The 22,160-nt window shown below is 36.4% G+C and overlaps 2 protein-coding genes across 5 annotated transcripts in view; one reads left to right on the top strand and one right to left on the bottom strand.

Annotated features, from left to right (window-relative positions):
- Abi3bp (ABI family member 3 binding protein) overlaps positions 1 to 9,463 on the top strand; it is a 211,150-nt gene extending 201,687 nt beyond the window's left edge. For all 3 annotated transcript variants that reach the window (XM_055594593.1, XM_055594575.1, XM_055594585.1), the window contains 3 exons: positions 393 to 554; positions 8,048 to 8,170; positions 9,020 to 9,463. In XM_055594593.1, the coding sequence (XP_055450568.1) occupies positions 393 to 554; positions 8,048 to 8,170; positions 9,020 to 9,135 (401 nt within the window). In that variant the 3' untranslated portion in view covers positions 9,136 to 9,463. The remainder of the gene's footprint in view (positions 1 to 392; positions 555 to 8,047; positions 8,171 to 9,019) is intronic.
- A 994-nt stretch (positions 9,464 to 10,457) lies between these two features.
- Tfg (trafficking from ER to golgi regulator) overlaps positions 10,458 to 22,160 on the bottom strand; it is a 29,692-nt gene continuing 17,989 nt past the window's right edge. The window contains exons 6-8 of one of the 2 annotated variants that reach the window (XM_055594159.1): positions 17,383 to 17,511; positions 14,665 to 14,754; positions 10,458 to 11,272 (exon numbers count right to left, since the gene is read on the bottom strand). In XM_055594159.1, the coding sequence (XP_055450134.1) occupies positions 10,890 to 11,272; positions 14,665 to 14,754; positions 17,383 to 17,511 (602 nt within the window). In that variant the 3' untranslated portion in view covers positions 10,458 to 10,889. Of the gene's footprint in view, positions 11,273 to 14,664; positions 14,755 to 17,370; positions 17,512 to 22,160 lie in introns of both variants that reach the window. The other variant, XM_055594150.1, reaches the window with a different exon arrangement.

Genomic DNA, 22,160 nt, shown 5'->3' on the forward strand with positions numbered 1-22,160 from the left:
GTGTCATTCTTAAACACATTAGCATTTAGAATCCATTGGGGAGTTGTTGAAATTTGCTTTCACTCATGTACTATTTCATTCAAAATTTTTGTTAATTTAGTCACATTAGATTTTATACTATGTTGCCAAAAAAAAAAAAAAAAAAGCACTGAATGTGTCTACACAACTAGCACTGCAGAGACTAGACCAATACCAAAGACTCTGCTCTGAGATTTAGTTTACTACTGACAAAAACTCATACTGAGGTTTGTTAAACCCTTTCAAGTATTTTCAGCATCCATTATTTACAGTATTAAAGAAATGAAGTATCAGCAAGCTGGCAATGAATTCTGCATGATGCTTGTTCTTCAGAGTTAAATATTGAACCCAAATCATGTGTTTTCTTTATACAGCAGGAAGAGATGCCATCTGGACCGAAAGACCCTTTAATTCAGACACTTACTCAGAATGTAAAGGCAAACAATATGTTAAAAGGACATGGTATAAAAAATTTGTCGGAGTGCAACTATGCAACTCTCTCAGATACAAGATTTATTTGAGTGACTCCCTCACAGGTATGTTCCAAACCTTTGCTTTCAAGGGATGTTTAGCAGCATTCTACACTTTTTTTTAAATTAATTTCTTTTCATTAATTACAGTTTATTCAATTTGTATCCCAGCTGTAGCCCCCAACCTTGTCCGTTCCCACACCCACTTTCCCTCCCTCTTTTCCTCCCTTGTCCCCAGCCCTAGTCCACTGATTGGGGAGGATCTCCTTCCCGTCCATCTGACCCTAGCCTATCAGGACTCTTCAGGACGGGCTGCATTGTCTTCCTCTGTGGCCCTATAAGGCTGTTCCTCACCTCAGGGGGAGGTGATCAAAGAGCCAGCCACTGAGTTCATGTCAGAGACAGTCCCCGTTCCCCTTACTAGGGTACCCACTTGGAGACTAAGCTGCTATGGGCTACATCTGTGCAGCAGTTATAGATTATCTACATGAATGATCCTCGGTTGGAGTATCAGTCTCAGAAAAGACACCTGAGCCCAGATTTTTTGGTTCTGTTGCTCTTCTTATGGAGCTCCTGTATCTTCCAGGTCTTTCATCTCCCCCTTCTTTCATAAGATTCCCTGCACTCTACCCAAAGTTTGGCTGTCTCAGCATCTGCTTTAATACCCTGTTGGGCAGAGTCTTTCAGAGGCCCTCTGTGGTAGGCTCCTGTCCTGTTCCCTGTTTTCTCCCTCTTCCACTATCCATCCAGTTTGCCTTTCGAATGAGAATTGATCATCTTACCCAGGGTCCTCCTCCTTGCTTAGCTTCTTTAGGTATACAGATTTTAGTATGTTTATCCTGTATTATATTTCTAATATCTACCTATTAGTGAGTATATACCATGTGTGTCTTTCTGCTTCTGAGATACCTCACTCAGGATGATCGTTTCTAGATCCCACTATTTGCCTGCAAATTTCGTGATTTCTTGTTTTTAATTACTGAGTAGTATTCCATTGTGTAAATATCACAATTTCTGTATCCATTCCTCAGTCGAGGGACATCTGAGTTGTGTCCAGATTTTGGCTATTACAAATAAAGCTGCTATGAACATGATTGAGCAAATGTCCTTGCTGTATACTTGAGCATACTTTGGATATATCCTAGAAGTGGTGTAGTTTGATCTTGAAGTAGCACTATTCCTAACTGAGATAGTGCCAGACTGATTTCCAAAGTGGATGTACAAGTTTACATTCCCACCAGCAATAGAGGAGGGTTCCCCTTTCTCCACATTCTCTCCAGCATGTGTTGTCACTTGAGTTTTTGATCTTAGCCATTCTGTTGGGTGTAAGGTGAAATCTCGGGGTCATTTTAATTTTCATTTCCCTGATCACTTAGGATGTTGAAAATTTCATTGGGTGTTTTCCTGACATTTGATATTCTTCTATTGAGAATTGTTTGGTTCTGTACACTATGTTATTTATTTATTTATTTATTTATTTATTTATTTGTTTATATTTTTGTTAATTACATTTTATTCACTTTGTATCCCCCCGTAAGTCCCTCCCTCCTCCCCTCCCAGCCCCACCCTCCCTCCCCCGTCTTCTTCCTTGCCCCTCCCAAGTCCACTGATAGGGGAGGACCTCCTCTCCTTCCTTCTGAGCTTAGTCTATCAGATCCCATCAGGAATGGCCGCATAGTCATCATAGTCATCTTCTGTGGCCTGGTAGGGCTGCTCTCCCCTTATGGGGAGGTGATCAAACAACAGGCCTATCAGATTATGTCAGAGGTAGTCCCTCTTCCCATTACTATGGAACCCACTTGGATACTATGCTATCATGGACTACATCTGTGCAGGGGTTCTAGGTTATCTCCATGCATGTTCTTGGTTGGAATATGAGTCCCTGGGGAGACCCCTGTGTTCAAATTTTCTGGTACTGTTGACAGGAACCCTTGTGGGGTTCCTGTCCTCTCCAGATCTTACTATTTCCCACTTCTTACTTAAGATTCCATGCACTTTGCCCATCAGTTGGCCTTAAGTCTCAGTGTCTGCTTTGGTAGTCTGTAGAACAGAGCCTTTCAGAGGCCCTCTGTGGCAGGTTCCTAGGTTGTTTCCTGTTTTCTTCTTCTTCTGATGTCCATCCTCTTTGCCTTTTGGGATGGGGATTGAGCGTTTTAGTCAGGGTCCGCTCTCTTGATTAGTTTCTTTAGATGTTCAGGGTTTTAGGTAGGTTTATCCTATGTTATATGTGTGTATGAGTGAGTATACACTGTGTGTGTCTTTCTGCTTCTGGGACAGCTCACTCAGGATGATACTTTCCAGGTCCCACCATTTACCTGCAAATTTCATGATTTCCTTATTTTTCAATGCAGAGTAATACTCCATTGTGTAGATGTACCACAATTTCTGCATCCATTCTTCAGTTGAGGGGCATCTGGGCTGTTTCCAACTTCTGGCTATTACAAATAAAGCTGCTACAAACATGGTCGAGCAAATGTCTTTATTGTGTACTTGAGCTCCTTTTGGATAAATGCCTAGGATTGGTATGGCCAGATATTGAGGAAGTACTATTCCTAGTTGTCTGAGAAAGCACCAGATTGATTTCCAGAGTGGATGTGCAAGTTTACATTTTAACAGCAGTGGAGTTTACATTCCCACCAGCAGTGGAGGAGGGTTCCCCTTTCTCCACAGCCTCTCCAGCATGTGCTGTCACTTGAGTTTTTCATCTTGGCCATTCTGATGGGTGTAAGGTGAAATCTCAGGGTGGTTTTGATTTGCATTTCCCGAATGACTAATAACGTTGAGCATTTCTTTAAGTGTTTCTCTGCCATTCGATATTCCTCTACAGAAAGTTCTCTGTTTAGCTCTGTTCCCCATTTTTTAATTAGATTACTTGGTTTGCTGCTTTTCAGCTTCTTTAGTTCTTTATATATACTGGATATTAGCCCTCTGTCAGATAAATGGTTGGTGAAGATTCTTTCCCAGTCTGTAGGCAGTCATTTTGTTTTGATGATGGTGTCCTTTGCTTTACAGAAGCTTTTCAGTTTCATGAGGTTACATGTATTGATTGTTGATCTTAGTGCCTATGCTGTTGGTTCTGTTCAGGAAGTTGTCTCCTGTGCCAATGAGTTCAAGGGTATTCCCCACTTTTTCTTCTAACAGATTTAGTGTGTCTGGTTGTATGTTGAGACCTTTGATCCATTTGGACTTTAGTTTTGTGCGGGGTGATAAATATGGATTTGACATCCAGTTAAACCAGCACAATTTGTTGAAGATGCTGTTTTTTTTCCATTGTATGGTTTTGTCTTCCTTGTCAAAAATCAAGCATCTGTAGGTGTGTGGGTTTATTTCTGGGTCTTCGATTCCATTGATGCCCCATTCTGTTTCTATGCCAGTACCATGCAGTTTTTATTACTATTGCTCTATAGTACAGCTTGAGATAGGGATGGAGATACCTCCAGATGATCTGTTGTTGTACAGGATTGTTTTAGCAAATCTGGATTGTTTTATTTTTCTATATGAAATTGAGAATTGTTCTTTCAAGGTCTGTAAAGAATCCTGTTGGTATACTGATGGGAATTGCACTGAATTTGTAAATTGTTTTCGGCAGGATAGACACTTACACTATATTAACTCTACGGATCCAGGGGCTGGAGAGATCTTTCCATCTTCTGATATCTTCAGTTTCTTTCTTCAGAGACTTGAAGATTTTATCAAACAGGTCTTTCACTTGCTTGGTTAGTCATACCAAGGTACTTTATGTTATTAGTGGCTATTGTGAAGGGTGTAGTTTCCCTAATTTCTTTCTCGGCCCTTTTGTCTTTTCTATACAGGAGGGCTAGTGATTTTTTTGGAGTTAATTTTGTATCCAGCCACTGTGCTGAAGGTGTTTATCAGCTGAAGAGTTCTCTGGTTGATTATCTGGGGTCACTCACATACGCTATCATATCATCTACCAATAGTGATACTTGAGCTTCTTCCTTTCCGATTTGTATCCCCTTGATCTCTTTTAGTTGTCTTATTGCTCTAGCTAGGACTTCAAGTACTATGTTGAAGAGATATGGGGAGAGTGGGCAGCCTTTCCTTGTCCCTGATTTCAGTGGGATTGATTTGTTTCTCTCCATTTAGTTTCATGTTGGCTATAGACTTGCTGTATATTGTCTTTACTATGTTTAGGTATGTGCCTTGTATCCCTGATCTCTCTAAGACTTTAAACATGAATAGGTTGTTGGATTTTGTCAAATGCTTTTTTGGCATCTAAGGAGATGACCATGTGACTTTTTTCTTTCAGTTTGTTTATATGGTGGATCAAATTGTTATATTTCCATATATTGAACCATCCCTGCATATCTGGAGTGAAGCCTACTTGGTCATAGTGGATGATATCTTTAATGTGTTCTTGTATTCAATTTGCAAATATTTTGTTGAGTATTTTTGCATCAATGTTCATAAGGGAGATTGGCCTGAAATTCTTTCTTTGTTGGGTCTTTGTGAGGTGTGAGGTTTAGGTACCAAGGTGACTGTGGCTTCATAGAATGAGTTTGGTAGTGTTCCTTCTGTTTCTATTTTGTGGAATAGATTGATGAGAATTAGAGTTAGCTCTTCTTTGAAGGTCTAGTAGCATTCTTTGCTGAAACCATCTGATCTTGGAAGGGAGACTTTTGATGAGAGCTTCTATTTCCTTGGGAGATAATAGACTATTTTAATCTATTCATCTGATCTTAATTTAATTTCGGTAAATGGAATCTATCAAGAAAATTGTCCATTTAGACTTTCAAATTTTTGGTATTATAGGCTTTTGTAGTAAGACCTAGTGATTATTTGGATTTCCTTATTGTCTGTTATTATGTCCCCCCTTTTGTTTCTAATTTTGCTGATTTGGATAGTTTCTCTCTGTCTTTTAGTTAGCTTGGCCAAGGGTTTGTCTATCTTGTTGATTTTCTCAAAGAACCAGCTCCTGGTTTCACTGATTCTTTGTCTATCTTGTTGATTTTCTCAAAGAACCAGCTTCTGGTTTCACTGATTCTTTGAGTTGTTTTGTTTCTAATTCATTGATTTCAGCTTGGGGTTTATTTCCAATTGTCTATCCCTCTTAGGTGTTTCTACTTTTTTTTTCCCTAGGGCTTTTAGGTGTGCTGTTAAGTTGCTTGAATGAGATGCCTCAAACTTCTTTTTGGAGGCACTTAGTGCTATGAACTTTCCTCTTAGCACTGCTTTCATTGTGTCACATAAGTTTGGATAGGTTGTGCCTTCATTTTCATTGAATTTTAGAAAGTCTCTAGTTTCTCTTTTTATTTCTTTCCTGACCAAGCTGTCATTGAGTAGAGAGTTGTTTAGTTTACATGTGTATGTAGGCTTTTTGTTATTTCTGTTGTTGTCAAGGTCTAGTTTTAGGCCATGGTGGTATATGATATGATACAAAGGAGTATTTTGATCTTCTTGTATCTGTTGAGGCTTGCTTTGTGCCCAAATATATGGTCAATTTTCAATAAGGTTCCATGAGGTACTTAAAAGAAGGTATACTCTTTTGAGTTTGGGTGAAAAATTCTGTAGACCTCTATTAGGTTCATTTGATTTGGGACCCTCTATAAGTGCCATTATTTCCCTGTTTTACTTCTGTTTAGAACATCTGTCCCCTTGATGAGAATGGAGTGTTGAAGTCTCCCACTATTAAGGTCTTGGGATCAATGTATGATTTAAGCTTTAATAATGTCTCATTTACAAATGTAGGTCCTCTAATATTTGGGGCATAGATGTTCAGCACTGTGAAGTCCTGCTGGATTTTTTCTTTGATGAGAATGAAGTGTCTCTCCTCATCTTTTTTGATTAATTTTGGTTTAAAGTATTTTATTAGATAGTAGGATAGCTATTCTGGCTTGTTTTCTGGGTCTGTTTGCTTTAAAAACCTTTTTCCAGTCCTTTACTCTGAGGTAATGTTTATCTTTGTTGCAGAATTGTTTCTTGGATGCAGCAGAATGTTGGATCCTGTTTCTGCAATCATTGTTAGTCTGTGTCTTTTTATTTGAAAGTTGTGTCCTTTGATGTTGATAGATTATGGTGACCAATGAATGTTAGTTCCTTTTATTGTGGAGTTGGTGGTGTTACTGTGTTCCTATGCTTGTTTTCTTTTAATTTTTTGTTGTGAAGTTATCTATATTCTGTGTTTTTCTTGGCTGTAGTTAATTTCGTTAGATTGGAGTTTTCCTTCTAGTATCTTCTGTAGGGCTGGGTTGTTGTATAGATATTGTTTTTTCGTTTGGTTATGCAATATTTTGTTTTCTTCATCTATGTTGATTGAAAGCTTAGCTGAGTATAGTAGTCTGGGTTGGCATCTGTGGTCCCTAGCATCTGCCTGACATCCGCCCAGGCCCTTTTGGCTTTCAGTTTCTTTTGAGAAGTCTGATCTGATTCTGATAGGTCTACCGTTATATGTTACTTGGCCTATTCCCTTGCTGCTTTTAATATTTTTTCTTTGTTCTGTAGGTTTAGTGTTTTGACTATTATGTGATGTGAGGAGTTTCTTTTCTGGTCTAGTCTATTTGGTGTTCCATAGGACTCACCCTAGCCTTTCTGTGAAGAGTTTCAGACTCAGCACTTTACACAAGTTTCCTTCAGAAAAAGATTTTACAGAAGTAATTACAACAGTTAATCTTAGAAACAAGGACTTACAGATCTGCAATTTGGAGGCAGGTATTAAAATATGTAATGTGAAACAGTGATACCAGGGATCAACTTGAATGCACAGGTAGGCTCCTACACAGCAAAACTCGATCACAACCATCCAAGAATTAAAATTCGACTATTTATCATGAAATGAACACAACATCCTTAAGATGTCAGAAGAGCACAAACCCCTTGCACTATACTCAATTGTAAATGTTTTCTTCTACATTCATATGTGGAAAGACTGGTCCCAACATAGAAAGATGGACCTTTGTTTACTTCTTCATCAGGTACTGCTCTGGGGTGCTGGTGGATGAAAATGCACCAGATGCTAAGTTCCTGTTTTCATGTAGCTTAACTTTCCTGCTTCTCTATATTATACACAAATGCTACTCAGGGTCTTTGAAGACAATTTTAAATAGGTTAGAGAGAATGGATCAGCAAAATGGAGGCTACTTAGTAGACCAGTTTTAGGGAAGGTCTGTATGAAAAGTATGTGTGCTTTGATTAAAATTTTGAGACATAATCAACTACAGAAAAGTCTAGGAACAAAAGATCTCTGGAGAGGTAAAGGAAAGAAAGTACAAAGGCCTAAGGAAAGACACACTTGTCAGTCCTACTAGGTTTTGCTGAGATTTAGTAAAGGAAAAGTTATATTCTGAGTATACTAGGAGATTGCTAGAGAGAATTATGGATGGAATAATGACATCTGCATTTTTAAAAATCACTGTGATCTGAATGGGGAAAGGAGAACATTAGGTATGACTACAAGCAAGGACATCTGCTAGGAAACTTCTGTAGTTCATGATATGCTAATGTCTTGAACTCTGGGGAGCGTGGGAAAAAGCAAGACAGACTATAATTATGGAATTTCATACACTAAAGAAAAAGAACATTGTCTCATTTCTGGTCCTCAGGCAAGTTTTACAACATAGGAGATCAGAGGGGCCACGGAGAAGATCACTGCCAGTTTGTGGATTCATTTTTAGATGGTCGCACAGGACAGCAACTCACCTCTGACCAGTTACCCACCAAAGAAGGTATGCATTGTAGTCACCCTAAGTACAGGGCTTTGCAGATGAGCACAAAGAGCCACCAGCTAACACAGAAGGCTACAGAACTGCTACTGTATCACTAGGGAAAGAAGAAACTTAACTCCCAACTAAAACTCAGCTCTAAAGAAATGAGATATATAAATGTATTCCGAAAAAAGAAATCTTTTCCAAGTTTACATCACTCATGTTGTCCAATCACAGTTGTCCCTCAGCTTTAGACATAGGGAAAACACCTGATAAGCTTTTTTGCTCCCTTAAAAATTTTTAGAAAAAAATTACTTCTACTACACAGGAAAAAAGTCTTCCCCTTAAAAAAAAAAAAATCTATATAAAACAATTAAAATAAATCTGAGAAGCAAATATTCTCAGCAAGTTGCTAAATACATATTAACAGCAGGCTTTATAATGAGGACTGAAAATTTAGTCCTTGCCTAAGCAGGGCAGAAAGAAGTAAATTGCCCTCATCACTCCGGAAACACCAGGAGATTCTTTTAAATACTTCTAATTATGTGAGGAGGTTTTCAGTAACATATTTTGTTCATGGACACAAAAACACCACACGTTTTAAAAGATGGCTCTGCAAGATACTTGGATATAATGGGCTGCTGAAACTACTCCGATATAGTACTGACTTGCTAAGACAAATGTCAAAATTTCGAGTCGTATGGCCATTGTATTACCAAATAAACATCAGATCCACTACAGCTACTATTTTTCTAAATTACTTTGCTTCACTCAGAAAAATCTTCAGCCACTGAACAGCCTTACATCTGTGAATAATGCAGGCAAAAATAAAAAAAAACGCTGTTAAACTAAACTGTTTTTTTCTCTTAGGCTATTTCAGAGCTGTTCGTCAGGAACCTGTCCAATTTGGAGAAATAGGTGGTCATACCCAAATCAATTATGTCCAGTGGTATGAATGTGGGACCACAATACCTGGAAAATGGTAGATGCAGCAAAATTATTTCCAAAGTACTTCTGGTTTGTTATCACAAAAAGAAACAAAAAAAGGAACCCATTGGAAATACTACGTTTGTCACATCTACTCAAAGCTATTTTGTTTACTATGTATAAAAGTTTGTAATCTAACTGATAGCAGTACTAAATGTTTATTATTAGAAAAGATTACGGAGAATATTTATCAAGGTTTACAAAGTCATTTTAAAAAAACAAAATATTAACATTAATAGATTAACATTGTTAGGGAAGCTGGCTCCCTACTCATGATATTTTAAGAGATCATTTGTATATTATTTATCATACTGTTGTAATGTTTTCAGATACTTTTATAACAAAATTAATGTCAAAAATCTTTAATATGCTTTATAAAAAGTATCTACTTATTGATGTGTATGTGTTGTTGGCGAGTTAATTCCATAAATCTCTTCTTGGTTTAACTTATTGGATCAAATAATCTTCAGCATAATATACATGTGCCAGAAAGTGGTTCTAATATTTACATTGATGTAATCTTCCATTTAGCATCAGATAAACAGATTTTCAGTTAACTACCCATGCTACTAGAAAATAACTAGTCCATAAGCTACTAGAAAATTACTGAAAAGAAAATCCTGAATCTGTATAATTTTATTTCAGCCAGAAACATCTGATGAGTCAAATGATAATTTTTTTTTCCTGTACCCATAAGAGTATGTCTAAAAATACTTTCTTAAACTCTTCCTTTAAGCAACTTTTAAAGCGGCTCTATGGTTCTGTTCAAGCTGTATGCAGAGACTGAGTGTGAAGTCAGCATGAAAAGATAATGCATGGTGAGAAACTATTGTTTTATAGGAAATATTATATATTTATATGTTAAGGCCATGACTGAATGTATCATAGGATGTTTTTGTGACACTGTTTCCTCAAGCTGTAACAAAACTGACTCATTTTCATGAAAAAAAAAAAATATTGCTTTCCTTCATGTGTGGGAGAGAGCCAAGAATATTATTGCTTGCCCTGAAAACTTTTCTGTTGTGTATCTTTTAACATGCTTCAGTCTTCTCAATGCTACATATTTTCAAGCAAGTATAAACACTGCAATAAAAGATGTAGGTTTTTAAAAATATTCTGAATATTTTTGTCAATCTGTAACTATACCTTTATCTCCAAAAAAAAAAAAAAAAACCCAGAAAATTAAGAACTACCCCTCCTGTGTTTATATTATGAATCAATCAAGATTGTTACATTTCTTTTCCTGAATGGAGATCAATTTCATAATTTCTGTAAAAGGACTATTTTCCTTATGTCTAAAAGAATTGTTACAAGACCACTATTGGATTCAATCACGTTTATTAGCCTATCGATGTTACATTTTATACATAAGTCTAGTCATCTTCTCAAAGGGCTCTATTTTTAGTACATCATGTTAATAGTAAATAGCCAACTGTAATGGCTATACCTTAGCCTAGCTTTTTAATGTCCTCTGGGAAACTAGAAAGCCAGTCATTTTACACGCATGTAGAGTAGTGTTCCAAAATAACTAGGAAGCTGCTACAATTTTAAGCAGGGGAGGAAACAATGTTCATTTTGGTCTTTTTGTGTTTGTATTCCAGCAAATTATATTTTCAATTAACAGCAACAATGGTATCATAAAAAATTGCTCTGCTTCTTAAATTTTCGAACTTCAATACAATACAAATTGAAACAAAATAGTATTGTAGTCTTTTGGGAGGCAATTAGCCATCATTAGTGCAGTTGAACCTCCTTATCGATAACCAGGTCCAGGTTGGGTATAGCCCTGACCAAATGGAGGACGGTTACGAGCATAAGGGTTAGCCCCACTGGAAGGAGGGTTCATGGTACTTGCAGGAGATGGCGTAAAACCAGGTCTGGGTTGGTAAGCACCAGGTTGGCTTGGAGCCATTCCAGGCTGAGAGCCAGGGGGAACAGTGTAATTAGCAGGTTGAGATGTTTGGGTAGTATAAGTTTGTGGAGGATAAGTGCTCGCCTGGTACTGCTGTGGTGGTTGAGCAGGCATTTGTTGTGGCTGACCAGAAAAGGCAGGAGCCGGTGCTTGGGAAGTTGGTTGTTGGCCATATCCCTGGAACTGCTGAGGTTGTTGGGGTCCAGTCTGCTGGCTGTAACTAGCTGAAAAAGCAAAATAAATGACACATGTCTTGGTTTTTTTGGTGAAAGCTTTACAGAGAATTAGTCTTACTGCTATGGACCAAAAGTGATTAAAAAATTTAATAAATGTATTCATAATTATGTAGTGAGTTCAGCATAAAATATCAAGACCAAAGAGTTACAAAAATTTTCTCAATTTTTAAATCTGACAGCCTAAAATTCAAGTCACTATAAACATGTCTTTTCATTACAACTGCTTTGAAAGTAACAACCCTTGAGCAAATTCCCATAATTCTTAGAATGGTCAAATAGGTAAAATAATTATGCTTTCTAGGAAAAGGAAAATCATAAAAGCAAAGTAGTCATTAAGCAGGGTTGGCAGGAAGTCCTATTAACAGTACCACATGAAAACAATTACAAGTGTTTTATAAATGAAACAATTTTTATAAATACTCTTCATATAAATGAAGAGTTTTAAAGTTTATTCACTATAATATTTAAGAATAGTTATTAAGTAGCATTTTTACCGTTCTTAAATCTTTTATATTTGGTATCTGATACTTTTGACCTTATAACTCAAATTTCAACTTAGTATGGCATAACAAACAAACAAAAAATATACCATATTGCCCCACAATATCAACATCTATATTCATTATTTACTAGAATATATTTAAAAATAAAATCTGCTTCACTGAAAACTTTTATTTCTACCATGAAACACACCTGCAGCTACTTGCAATGAAACCTCTCCATTGACTGGAATCCTGTCAGCATTAAATACCAGATACATAAGACAATTATTAAAATATGTACAACCCTGCATTTAGAAAAAAAAAAAAAAAAAAAAAAAAGGATTGAATGAATTTGAGTATATTCTGAACTCACCTTGAACCTGGGTTCAAATTTACTTATGAAAGAAACCTTTATGAACAGAACTGGAAAAGGTCAGAGGAAAAACTGGCAAACTGAAAGTATCAGAGATTGGTCAATGTCACTACCAACCAGCACCACTGAAGAGTCTCTAAGCAGAGTATGTAGTTGATTATTTCCATTGCTCTCAAAGTTAAGGAAATAAGACTAGCAGGATCAGAAACAGAGGCAATTTGAAAAGCACTAAATTTTACCCAGTGAATATCCTGATTAAAACTTCTAAGAAAAAGCTTAGGTATCTTAGGTATCAAGTGTATAAAGCATTTCACTCATGATAGCATCTGAATATAAATTCATTATAAGATCTTGAATTTCTCCTCTCTTCTATGCAAGGCTTAAAGTTGTGTGTGTGTGTGTGTGTGTGTGTGTGTGTGTGTGTGTGTGTGTGTGTGTGCGCACGCGCACACATGCCACCCATTGAGGCCAGAAGAGGGAGGGCATGTAAATTTCTGATGGTTGTGAGCTGCCATCACCGTGGGTGCTAGAAACTGAACTCAGTTCTCTAAACAACAGCACGTACTCAACCTCCAAGCCAACTTGCCAGCCCTCACAAAAACTTTCAAGTGTAACTTTTTACTTTAAGTTTTTACTATACCTTATGTAATTTGAGGAACACCTTCATTTGAGAAGAAAACAGCAAGAATAACTATCTTCCCATTCTGCAACTGAAATCTAAGCTGTTTTTAAAATGAACTGGTAAGCACCAAAAATATGCTCCTTAGGCAATGATCTTTGTTAGGTGAAGAGTGTCACAAATTGCAACAAAATAGATTAATAGACATTTCAAAATCAGTAGCTACAACTAAGCCTAAAACACTGACCACTGTGGTCTAGACTGGAGAATATAATGGACTTAGGTCAAGAGAATAAGATTCTGTTCCAGCTCCCTCACCGAGAACCTTCATGTCTTGAAAATTCATTTATAAATCGAGTAAGACAAGATCAGTGGTCCTCACCCTGGCTATATGACCTGTGATGCTTCTAAAATAACAAAACCCAAGTCCCAACACTAAGCAAACTGAAGTCTACAGGAATAAGAATCTGATTAGGAAGCTGATCAGGAGGTTCTAAAGCACAACAGGGGTCAAGAGCTTCTCCTAGGTCAGATGATGACACTATCTCTTCAGTTCCAAAAGCCTATTGTTTCTATACCTTATGTAATTTGTACCATAGACTTTTTAATTTTAAAGGATAACATTAAAAATGACAATTCCTTTAAATTCACTCCATCTGTTTTACATAATCAGATCTAGCAACTGTAAGGTAAAAACACCCTAAAGCAAATACAATCCAAACAAAATTATTGTGAATATAAAAATATATCAAATTGAATTAAGGATAAAATTTTGTCAAGGTCAACAATCAGCAACTGTCTGCACCAATAAAAGATGAAGGTTCAGCCTCTTTTCCTATAAAGGTCCAGATAGCAAGTATTTTAGGTTTTATGGGCCACATTGCTTTTCTCACTGTTGCAACTACTCTCTACTGTCAGTATAGAGTCAAAGAGTAACAGCCAACAGGACAACTGAGAAGCACGGAGGGTGGAAGTGTCTAAAAAAGCTTTCTTTAGAAACCCAGGAAACAGCATAGTTATATTGTAGCTGTGTATTATAATCTCACTATCTATCTTATCTATCCTACCTACTTCTTTGTATCTATAAACTCCTGATCTATACTCTTATACTCTAGTTAATAACACAGAACTCCAAATATATAATTTTAAAATTTAATTACAGAAGTTAAAGAACCTAAATTATAACCAAAGCTACACGAAAAAAAGTTCATCATATCAAATGCAGATAATTTTCAATGGACAGATGGTAAAACTAAAAAATACTCAAAGTCTATAGGAGTGGGACCAAGCTACAAAAAAAAGCTCCTCAGGTGATGCAGACAATACTATAGGCTGAAATCCCCTGGGTCAGATGATGACTGTGTTGCCTCATCTCTGACAGCACAGTTAAAACACCTAAATATTCTTAGGTGCCTAAATTTCACCCTAATTAATTTTATTTGTGTGTTTTATTTTTTTGTATTCTAGCATACTTCCCTCAGGCTTAAGTACCTAAATAATTTAGTTTAGCTTTTATTAAGTTCACATCTGCATGTGTGTACAAACTGTCAAAATACCTAGAAATATGAAGAATATCCTGGAATCGAGTGGTATAGAGAAAAATCTTAATTTTTTTCTCAATGTGAAGTTATCTAAGAGGTTAGACTGTTAATGTTATTAAAAGATAGCTTTGTAGTAAACATTTTTTATACTATAGATTATTGCAGAGTCTTCTATATAATTATGTCATATTTGCTCACTGAAAAAAATAAAATGCTGATTTGATAAAACATAACAATTTAAATATAAATAAGTATGCTTCCCCTAATAAGTACTTAACACTTCACACACATCACAATGTGGGTATTGTAAATCAAGTACTTAGGAGAAAGACCTTAAAATGAACTCCCTTTCAACCACTGCTCACCTGAATACTGAATACCGTACTGCTGAGGAGGGGCCTGAGGCTGCTGTGCACCGTAGCCAGCCTGTTGCTGGTACTGCTGGTACATCTGACCTGCGAAAGAAAATACACCAGGAAGGTTTAACTTGGCAGGAAAATTTCTTTAGGGCACCTTTATATTCCCTAATTTAATATGTAAGCACATTGAGTAAGAATATATATATAATATATTTGTTATCCTTTAAATGTCTATGAAGACAAGAATAAATAATTTAAAAAGGGTGATTGCGTGTTCTACTCTAGATAACTGCTAAGAATGTTAGCTGGAAGTAAGTATTTATATGCTATAACTCTAGTGGTTGCTACTACATAAATTCCAGAAAGAACATTTTCAAAACTATATGCCATCAGGTAAGTAATCAGAGAAGACAAATAAATATATTGTCATGTAATTTTGTATGTCCTTATCCTTTTAGCAATACCTCTGTGATTATTCATAGCACTTTTCTCATTACAAGTCATTTAGTTTTTAGCAACTATCAAATTATACAGAGGGAGAGAGCACTGAGTTTAGAGTAACATCATCCTTTTATTTTCTTAGGTGACTTTCAACATGGTCCATCACTGTGTAACCTAGTAATGTTGGAGCCACCTCAATTTTTATAAACATGTTCTGACAGTTTCTCAAGCTGTGGGTCATGACGCCCAAAAGACAATCAGAAAACACAGATATTTATATTACAATTGATTACAGTAGCAAAATTGCAGTTATGAAGAAGAAACAAAAATAATTTTATGGTTGGGGAGGGGTCACCACAACATGCTAAAATATATTAAAAGACTGCAGCATTAGGAAGGTTGAGAACACTGCTCTATGTTGCTTTCACAAGGCCAAAGTTATTTAATGATCCATTTCTCAGACAGGACTCCATCATTAACTAAAATAGAATTATTTTCTGAAGACCTTTTTGTTATATTAGTTTTGAGACAAGAGTCTTACTATGTAGCTAGCCTAGAACTAACTATGTAGAGCAGAGCAGGTTGAACTCAAACATACAAAGATTGGCTCGCCTCCTGTTTTTTCACTTGTCAAATTAAACCTAGGGCCTCAAGTAAGCTAGGTATATGCTTGACCACTGAGCTACACTTGAGCTTGAGCCTTTCAACTGAAGAACATACTAAAATTACAATAAATAGCAGAAAATGCTTTGGGGTAAAATATGCTATTTATGGTACTCAATTAACTTGAAATTCTTTATTTCAAATTAACTTCATAAGAGTTAACCAGTTATTAAATCATACTGCTCAAATTATAACCAGACATTGATCTAAATAATTGGCAATGTCTAAAACGTGTATGTCATATATCAAAAAATATTCACTGAAAGTAGCTTAACCTACATTATTTATCTTGAGCTATATATTATATCCAATACAACAGCCCACAGTATGTGGCAACAGAGCTACTGAACTATACTATACTGTGCTAGTCTGGCACACACTGTGTGCTGTTTAAAAATGCTCCAAATCACTGTCACATTTGTATAATATACAAAATAATAATAAAAACAAAAGAACAAAAGCCACTAACCCCTTCCTAAATCATTGCTCACATATTTATGTATTAAATATACTAGCCTAATAAACTATATTAAAACTGACGGTATCTTCTAAAATTTTTTTCAATGCAGCTATTTAAAACTTTAAATTACATATGACTTCTAATATTACTTGTATAACACTGATCTAAAACTAGTTATTGATCTTTTTGCTTTTGACAGCTTACCCACATAATTTTTTATACTATATCTCTAAATGTAAGATAAGCAATAGCTGTAGCAAGGCATGTACCAACAGTATTGATCTGATGCTATAGGAAAAGAGCATACAGTTGCTAGAGAACACAGGTATTAAGACCATTTTCACTATATAAAATTTTATATTCTTTAACAGATTTAAAAATTTGGCAATTAAAAAAAAAACCCTAAAAAAAAAAAAAAAAAACCCTAAAAAGACAGTGTGAAAAATCTGTTAATCAGACAGTACAGTTCATGTCTGCCCAATGATCTTATTTTGTACAATTCTCTTTCTAAATAACAACCCTGCACCAGTGCTACAATGACTTTTAGTTCACCTGACACAGATGTTACATTCATCCATCCAAACTACATCTGTTTCTGCCTCCCATTTGAACCCATATTTGCTTCAGTTTTTTTTTTTTTTTTTTTTTTTTTTTTTGATGCAAGTAAGACTGAATGAAGTTGATGGGAAAAGAGACAACTTAAGAATTCTTATCAAACCACTCTTCATAAAGATACCACCTGCTAGTTCCGAATGATTCATACTCATTCAGGGAGGAAGCAGGAAAAGTATCACCACAGGACAAGGAGATTCTAGTCACAGCTCTTTTTAGCCTATAGCTGTAGTTTGGTTTTGTTTTAATGTAAACATTAATTTCAATCACTTGCTTTAGGTGCTACGGATTTATCTATATGATATGATATGATATGATATGATATAATATATTAATTATATTATCACCAGTATCATTCATTAACTGACTCTTTGGTACAAATTGTTAGAGCACCATCTAGTGTTTACTATTTTAAAGTAAAATGTGTGCCTTTAACAGTCTTAACATGTACAAACACAAATAATGTCAAGGGGTATGCCTCAATAAATACTTCTGCACATGTCCCTTGTACACATGGCCTCTGAACACTATTTTACCTTCAATCTGACCTGCTTGTGTCTGAGCGCCTGAATATGGAGGCTGCTGTGGTTGAACTGCTGCTGGGTGTGCTGCTGAGGAGGAAGAAGCAATGCTGTCAGGAGTTCCTGAACGGTCTTCTGCAGGAGCACTGGGTGGCCCTAGATAGTCATGAAAAGTCAGTTAATTACCTGCACAATGGCATCCCCTAACAAGTACAATTAAAAGTCTATATAAATGATAATAAAAATAAAATCACTATGAAACAACCACATCACATAAGTTTATATGCTCTGTATTTTCACATTTGTTCTAGTCTTTAGGATCCAAGTCAAAATTAGAAATCCTTCCCTACAATGTGTGAAACAGGAAATTACTAATCTAACTTCCCCAGGTCAAAATGAAAACTATCTACAGTCAAGGAAAACCAGTGCTGCTTTCTTAAGCAGGCCTCTACTGTCTATAAATTCAATTTGCTCTTCCTAGTGATTTTCAGGGAACCAAACATTTCTCACTTATCTTCCCACGTTCCTCTTTTAGTTAAAATGATCCACTCCATTGTTTCATAGGACATCTAATAATTTTCTTTGGCCTTTACTTCATTCATCATCATTCCTCCACTCTCTATGATTAATTACAATAGTCACAGACTGAAATAACATTCTTTAAAAACTAGTTATAGGACTGAGGGAGCCAGAGGGATTAAGTATACCACAAGAAGACCTACAGAGTCAACTACCCTGGGCCCATGGCGGTCCATGGAGACTGAACTACCAAAGAGCACCCTAAGTCCCCTGCATACATGTAGCAGATGCACAGCTTGGTCTTCATGTAGATTCCCCACTAGCTGGAGCGGGGTCCCTCTCTGACTCTGATGCTTCCCTCTGGATCCTGTTCCCCTAACTGGGCTGCCTTGTCTTGCATCAGTGGAAGAGGATGCAGCTAGTTCTGCCCCAACTTAATGTGCCAGGGTGGGTTAGTACCCATGGGAGACATCCTCCTTTGAGGAGATGAGAAAAGAGGTGTGTGAGGTAGGGATATAGGGAGCTACAATCAGGATGTAAAGTGAGTAAATGAATTAATTTTTTTAAAAAGAGAAAAATAATATTAAGGATTAAAATAATAATAAAATAAAACCTAGATATAATTCTAATAAACATTTTGACTTATAAATACTTTATTCCCTAGTGAATTTTTTAAAAGCCACACTGACTTCCACTTTATAGAAGTTTCTACCCAAGTCCCACTTTCCTTAAGACTGTGAGAACTTTGGCCGTGCTCTTGTTCTTTTGTTTCATAAGGCCTAGGACTCTGTTTATCACATGGTGTCAATCAAATTTTGCCAGGTTAAGAAAAACACAGAAGCAAGTACACAGAATCCTGTGTAGTTTTAAAACGGTGACAATAAGTATCTTCTCCTCACTTGAAAGGCAAACGGGATAGACATCGGAAAAGAGAGAAAACAGGGAACAGGACAGGAACATACCACAGAGAGCCTCTCAAAGACTCTACCCAGCATGGTATTAAAGCAGAGGCTGAGACTCATAGCCAAACTTTGGGCAGAGTGCAGGGAATCTTAGGAAAGAAGGGGAAATCAAAGTCCTGGAGGGGACCAGAGCTCCACAAGAGCAACAGAACGAAAATATCTGGGCACAGGGGTCTTTTCTGAGAATGATACTCCAACCAAGGACCATACATGAAGATAACCTAGAACCCCTGCACAGATGTAGCCCATGACAGCTCAGTCTCCAAGTGGGTTCCCTAGTAATGGGAACAGGGACTGTCTCTGACATGAACTCAGTGGCTGGCTCTTTGATCACCTCCCCCTGAGGGGGGAACAGCCTTAGCAGCCCACAGAGGAAGACAATGCAGACAGTCCTGATGAGACCTGACAGGCTAGTGTCAGATGGAAGGGGAGGAGGACATCCCCTATCAATAAACTTGGGGAGGGGGATGAAAAGGTGGGATTGGGAGGGGATGAGGGGGGCTACAACTGGGATACAAAGTAAATAAATTGTAATAAATAAAAAAAATAAATTAAAAAAAGATAACTACAGATGGCTTACTGCTTTAAGTTACTTAAAGTGATTTAAAGTGGTTTAAAAAGTTTTTGGAGATAAATTACACAGGTTACACTGCAAGAGCTAATAGTGGCTTTGGGCATGTTACTGAATCTCTTTCTGTGCCACAGCTTTTTCAATTACGTAAAAGGCACACTAATTCAGACCTCGAGGTTACGTGGAAGAGTCAAAGAGATTACAATAAAAATCTTCTAAAAGCAACTACCACTTTGAAGACTTGATTTTAAACACTATTATCAGCAGGCTTTCTCTGAAAGCATTCTCTAACTGTTCCTTCCAGTGGCATGTCCTCAGAATTTATCATGGTTTAAATCGAAAATATCACCAAACACCAAGTACGTAGGCCAATGGACTTTTGGGAGATATCTAAAACAAGTGTTTGGACCTTGTAGCTGGGTTATACCTCTGATGAGCTGATAGTTGGATGGGCTACTAAAAGGTTAAAAAAAAAAGTGTGGGTTCCTGAAAGCATGCACTTTAAGAATGTATCTTTCCCTAAGGCCCTTCACTTCCTTGTTCATGTGCTTCCTGACCACCATAGAGTGAATAGCCTTCTCTTATACACACTCAGCCCTTACGGTGCTTTGCTTTGCTTTAGGACCAAGCTAATGGAGCCAGTGGATCATGAACGGATATTTCTGAGACCATGGCCCAAAATACATTCCTTTCCCTTAACTCAATGGTTCTCAACCTTTATAATGCTGCAACCCTTTAATACAGGTCTTCATGTTGTGGTGACCCCCAATCATAAATTTTTTTTTGTTGCTACTCTGTAACTATAATTTTGCTATAGTTATGAACAGTTAATTTAAATATATAATATGCAAGATCTCTAATATGCAACCCACAGGTTGAGAACTATTGCCCTAAGTTATTTTCTCAGGATTTTGTCACTGCAAGACAAAGTTGATATACCATAATTAGGCATATGGTTTGTCTGCTAATGGTAAAGTACTAATGACAACCTATGCTACATAATCCTAATAGTCATGCCGATTACCAGGTTAAAATGTTTACCACTTTACTTGTATAAACACACACACACACAAACATTTCCCCTAGAGAAGATATATACTATTAATTGTAAAAATACTGAGTGCTTGGCTCTTTTTTCTTTCTTGTACATAGCTTATTACTGTTTATCCTGTTTTGTTTTTCTGTTTAAACACTTCATTCTCTTCACTTTTACCTTACTGTGGTAGCTATTTCTTTCCCTAACCATATCACACCTGAAGAATTAAGTAAATACTCTGGATGTTGTCTATGTGAAGACAACTGAGGGTACAAATCCACATGAAAAATGATCTTCAAATAATGGAAATCACAATCAGATTATTCTGGTATGACATATGGCATTCAATTCACATTTCAAGACTGGCTTTTATATGGCATTTCCTAATGAAGAAGCTAAAACATTAGTTCATGTCTCAGTCCTTTATGGGTTTTTAAATGTATCATTTATCTTTTACTAAGAACAAGTAACATTCAAATATCTTCTCAAAATCTAATGCATTTCTCTTCAGTGAATACTCCCACAAAAGTTTCCAAGAAAATCAACATGAACAGACCAAATGAATTCTCTATCTTCAACTGATAAAAATGGCAAAGTATATGGTACGGGTAAACCCTTCCCCAGGTAGTAAAAACTTCAACAAAGCAGAAGAAAACAATTATTTAAAATAAATACTAGTTAATCAAATATCACAGAACCAGAAAAAAGCTTACCCCAATAAAAATACAGTGAATTAAGAAATTTAAAACTTGACCTTTGAAGCTCTAATAGCAGAAAACTATCATGTTTTTTAACAACTTCATGGTTAGACAAGAAGCTGGAAATGAAGACTGAAACTCCTTGTCATTCAAGGTCTAATTACTTGCACTAAAATAATTATAAACTCTGCCCAAATCCTTAGTCATTTATCAGCTTAGGTAATAGGAGTAATTCCAAGAAAGCTCAGAAAAAAAGGAAGGAAGGAAGGGAGGGAGGGAGAGAGAGAAGGGAGGGAGAGAGGGAGGGAGGGACTTATCTACTGCTGAAAAAACAAAACAACAAAAAAACAAAAACAAAAACAAAACAAAACAAAAAAAAAAGAGATAACAGCTCCTGTGCCCCCTGCAGTTTAAGCCTATTTAGACTAAGAATCTGCTAGAAGGGCAAAACAGGAAGAAATTAATAAAAACATCAAAAATCACAAGCCATAAGAGACACTAATGAAAATGTTCACTTTACCATGGAAAACTATATGATGGGTATATTGTAAGATGGGAAGAGCCAATAAAAACATGAAGCATTCTACAGTGAATGTGTGAATAGGCTTTCCAAAGAAAAACAGAAAAAATGCTGATGAATTAACCAAAAAATAAGAGAAAAGTATAAATTACAATATAAGCACTGCTTTAAAGCTAAAAATTTATTCATATTAAAAGCTACTAACCAGAAATCTGTTTAATCTTAAATTTTCTACGAACAGAAGAGATAGAAAGACCTATCAAACGCAATTTAAACCCAACAAAAAAATCTGAAAATACTTCCTTTAATAAAATTGAGCTGAAGCAAAAAGTGTTCATTCTTTAAGGTAGAAAGGGAGTGCTACGGACTGAAAATGACAAAACCTCTTCAGAGTGCTGCAATCATTCATTTCCCTGTTTTATAATAAATAACTGGCTGAGCCCTTAAGATGTAATATTTCACCTTATCTAAGAGAGAAGGGAGAGCTGTAGGATGAGAA

This window comes from Psammomys obesus, unplaced genomic scaffold (genome assembly GCF_907164565.1).
Source record: "Psammomys obesus unplaced genomic scaffold, mPsaObe1.curated_primary_1811, whole genome shotgun sequence".
Lineage (NCBI taxonomy): Eukaryota > Metazoa > Chordata > Mammalia > Rodentia > Muridae > Psammomys > Psammomys obesus.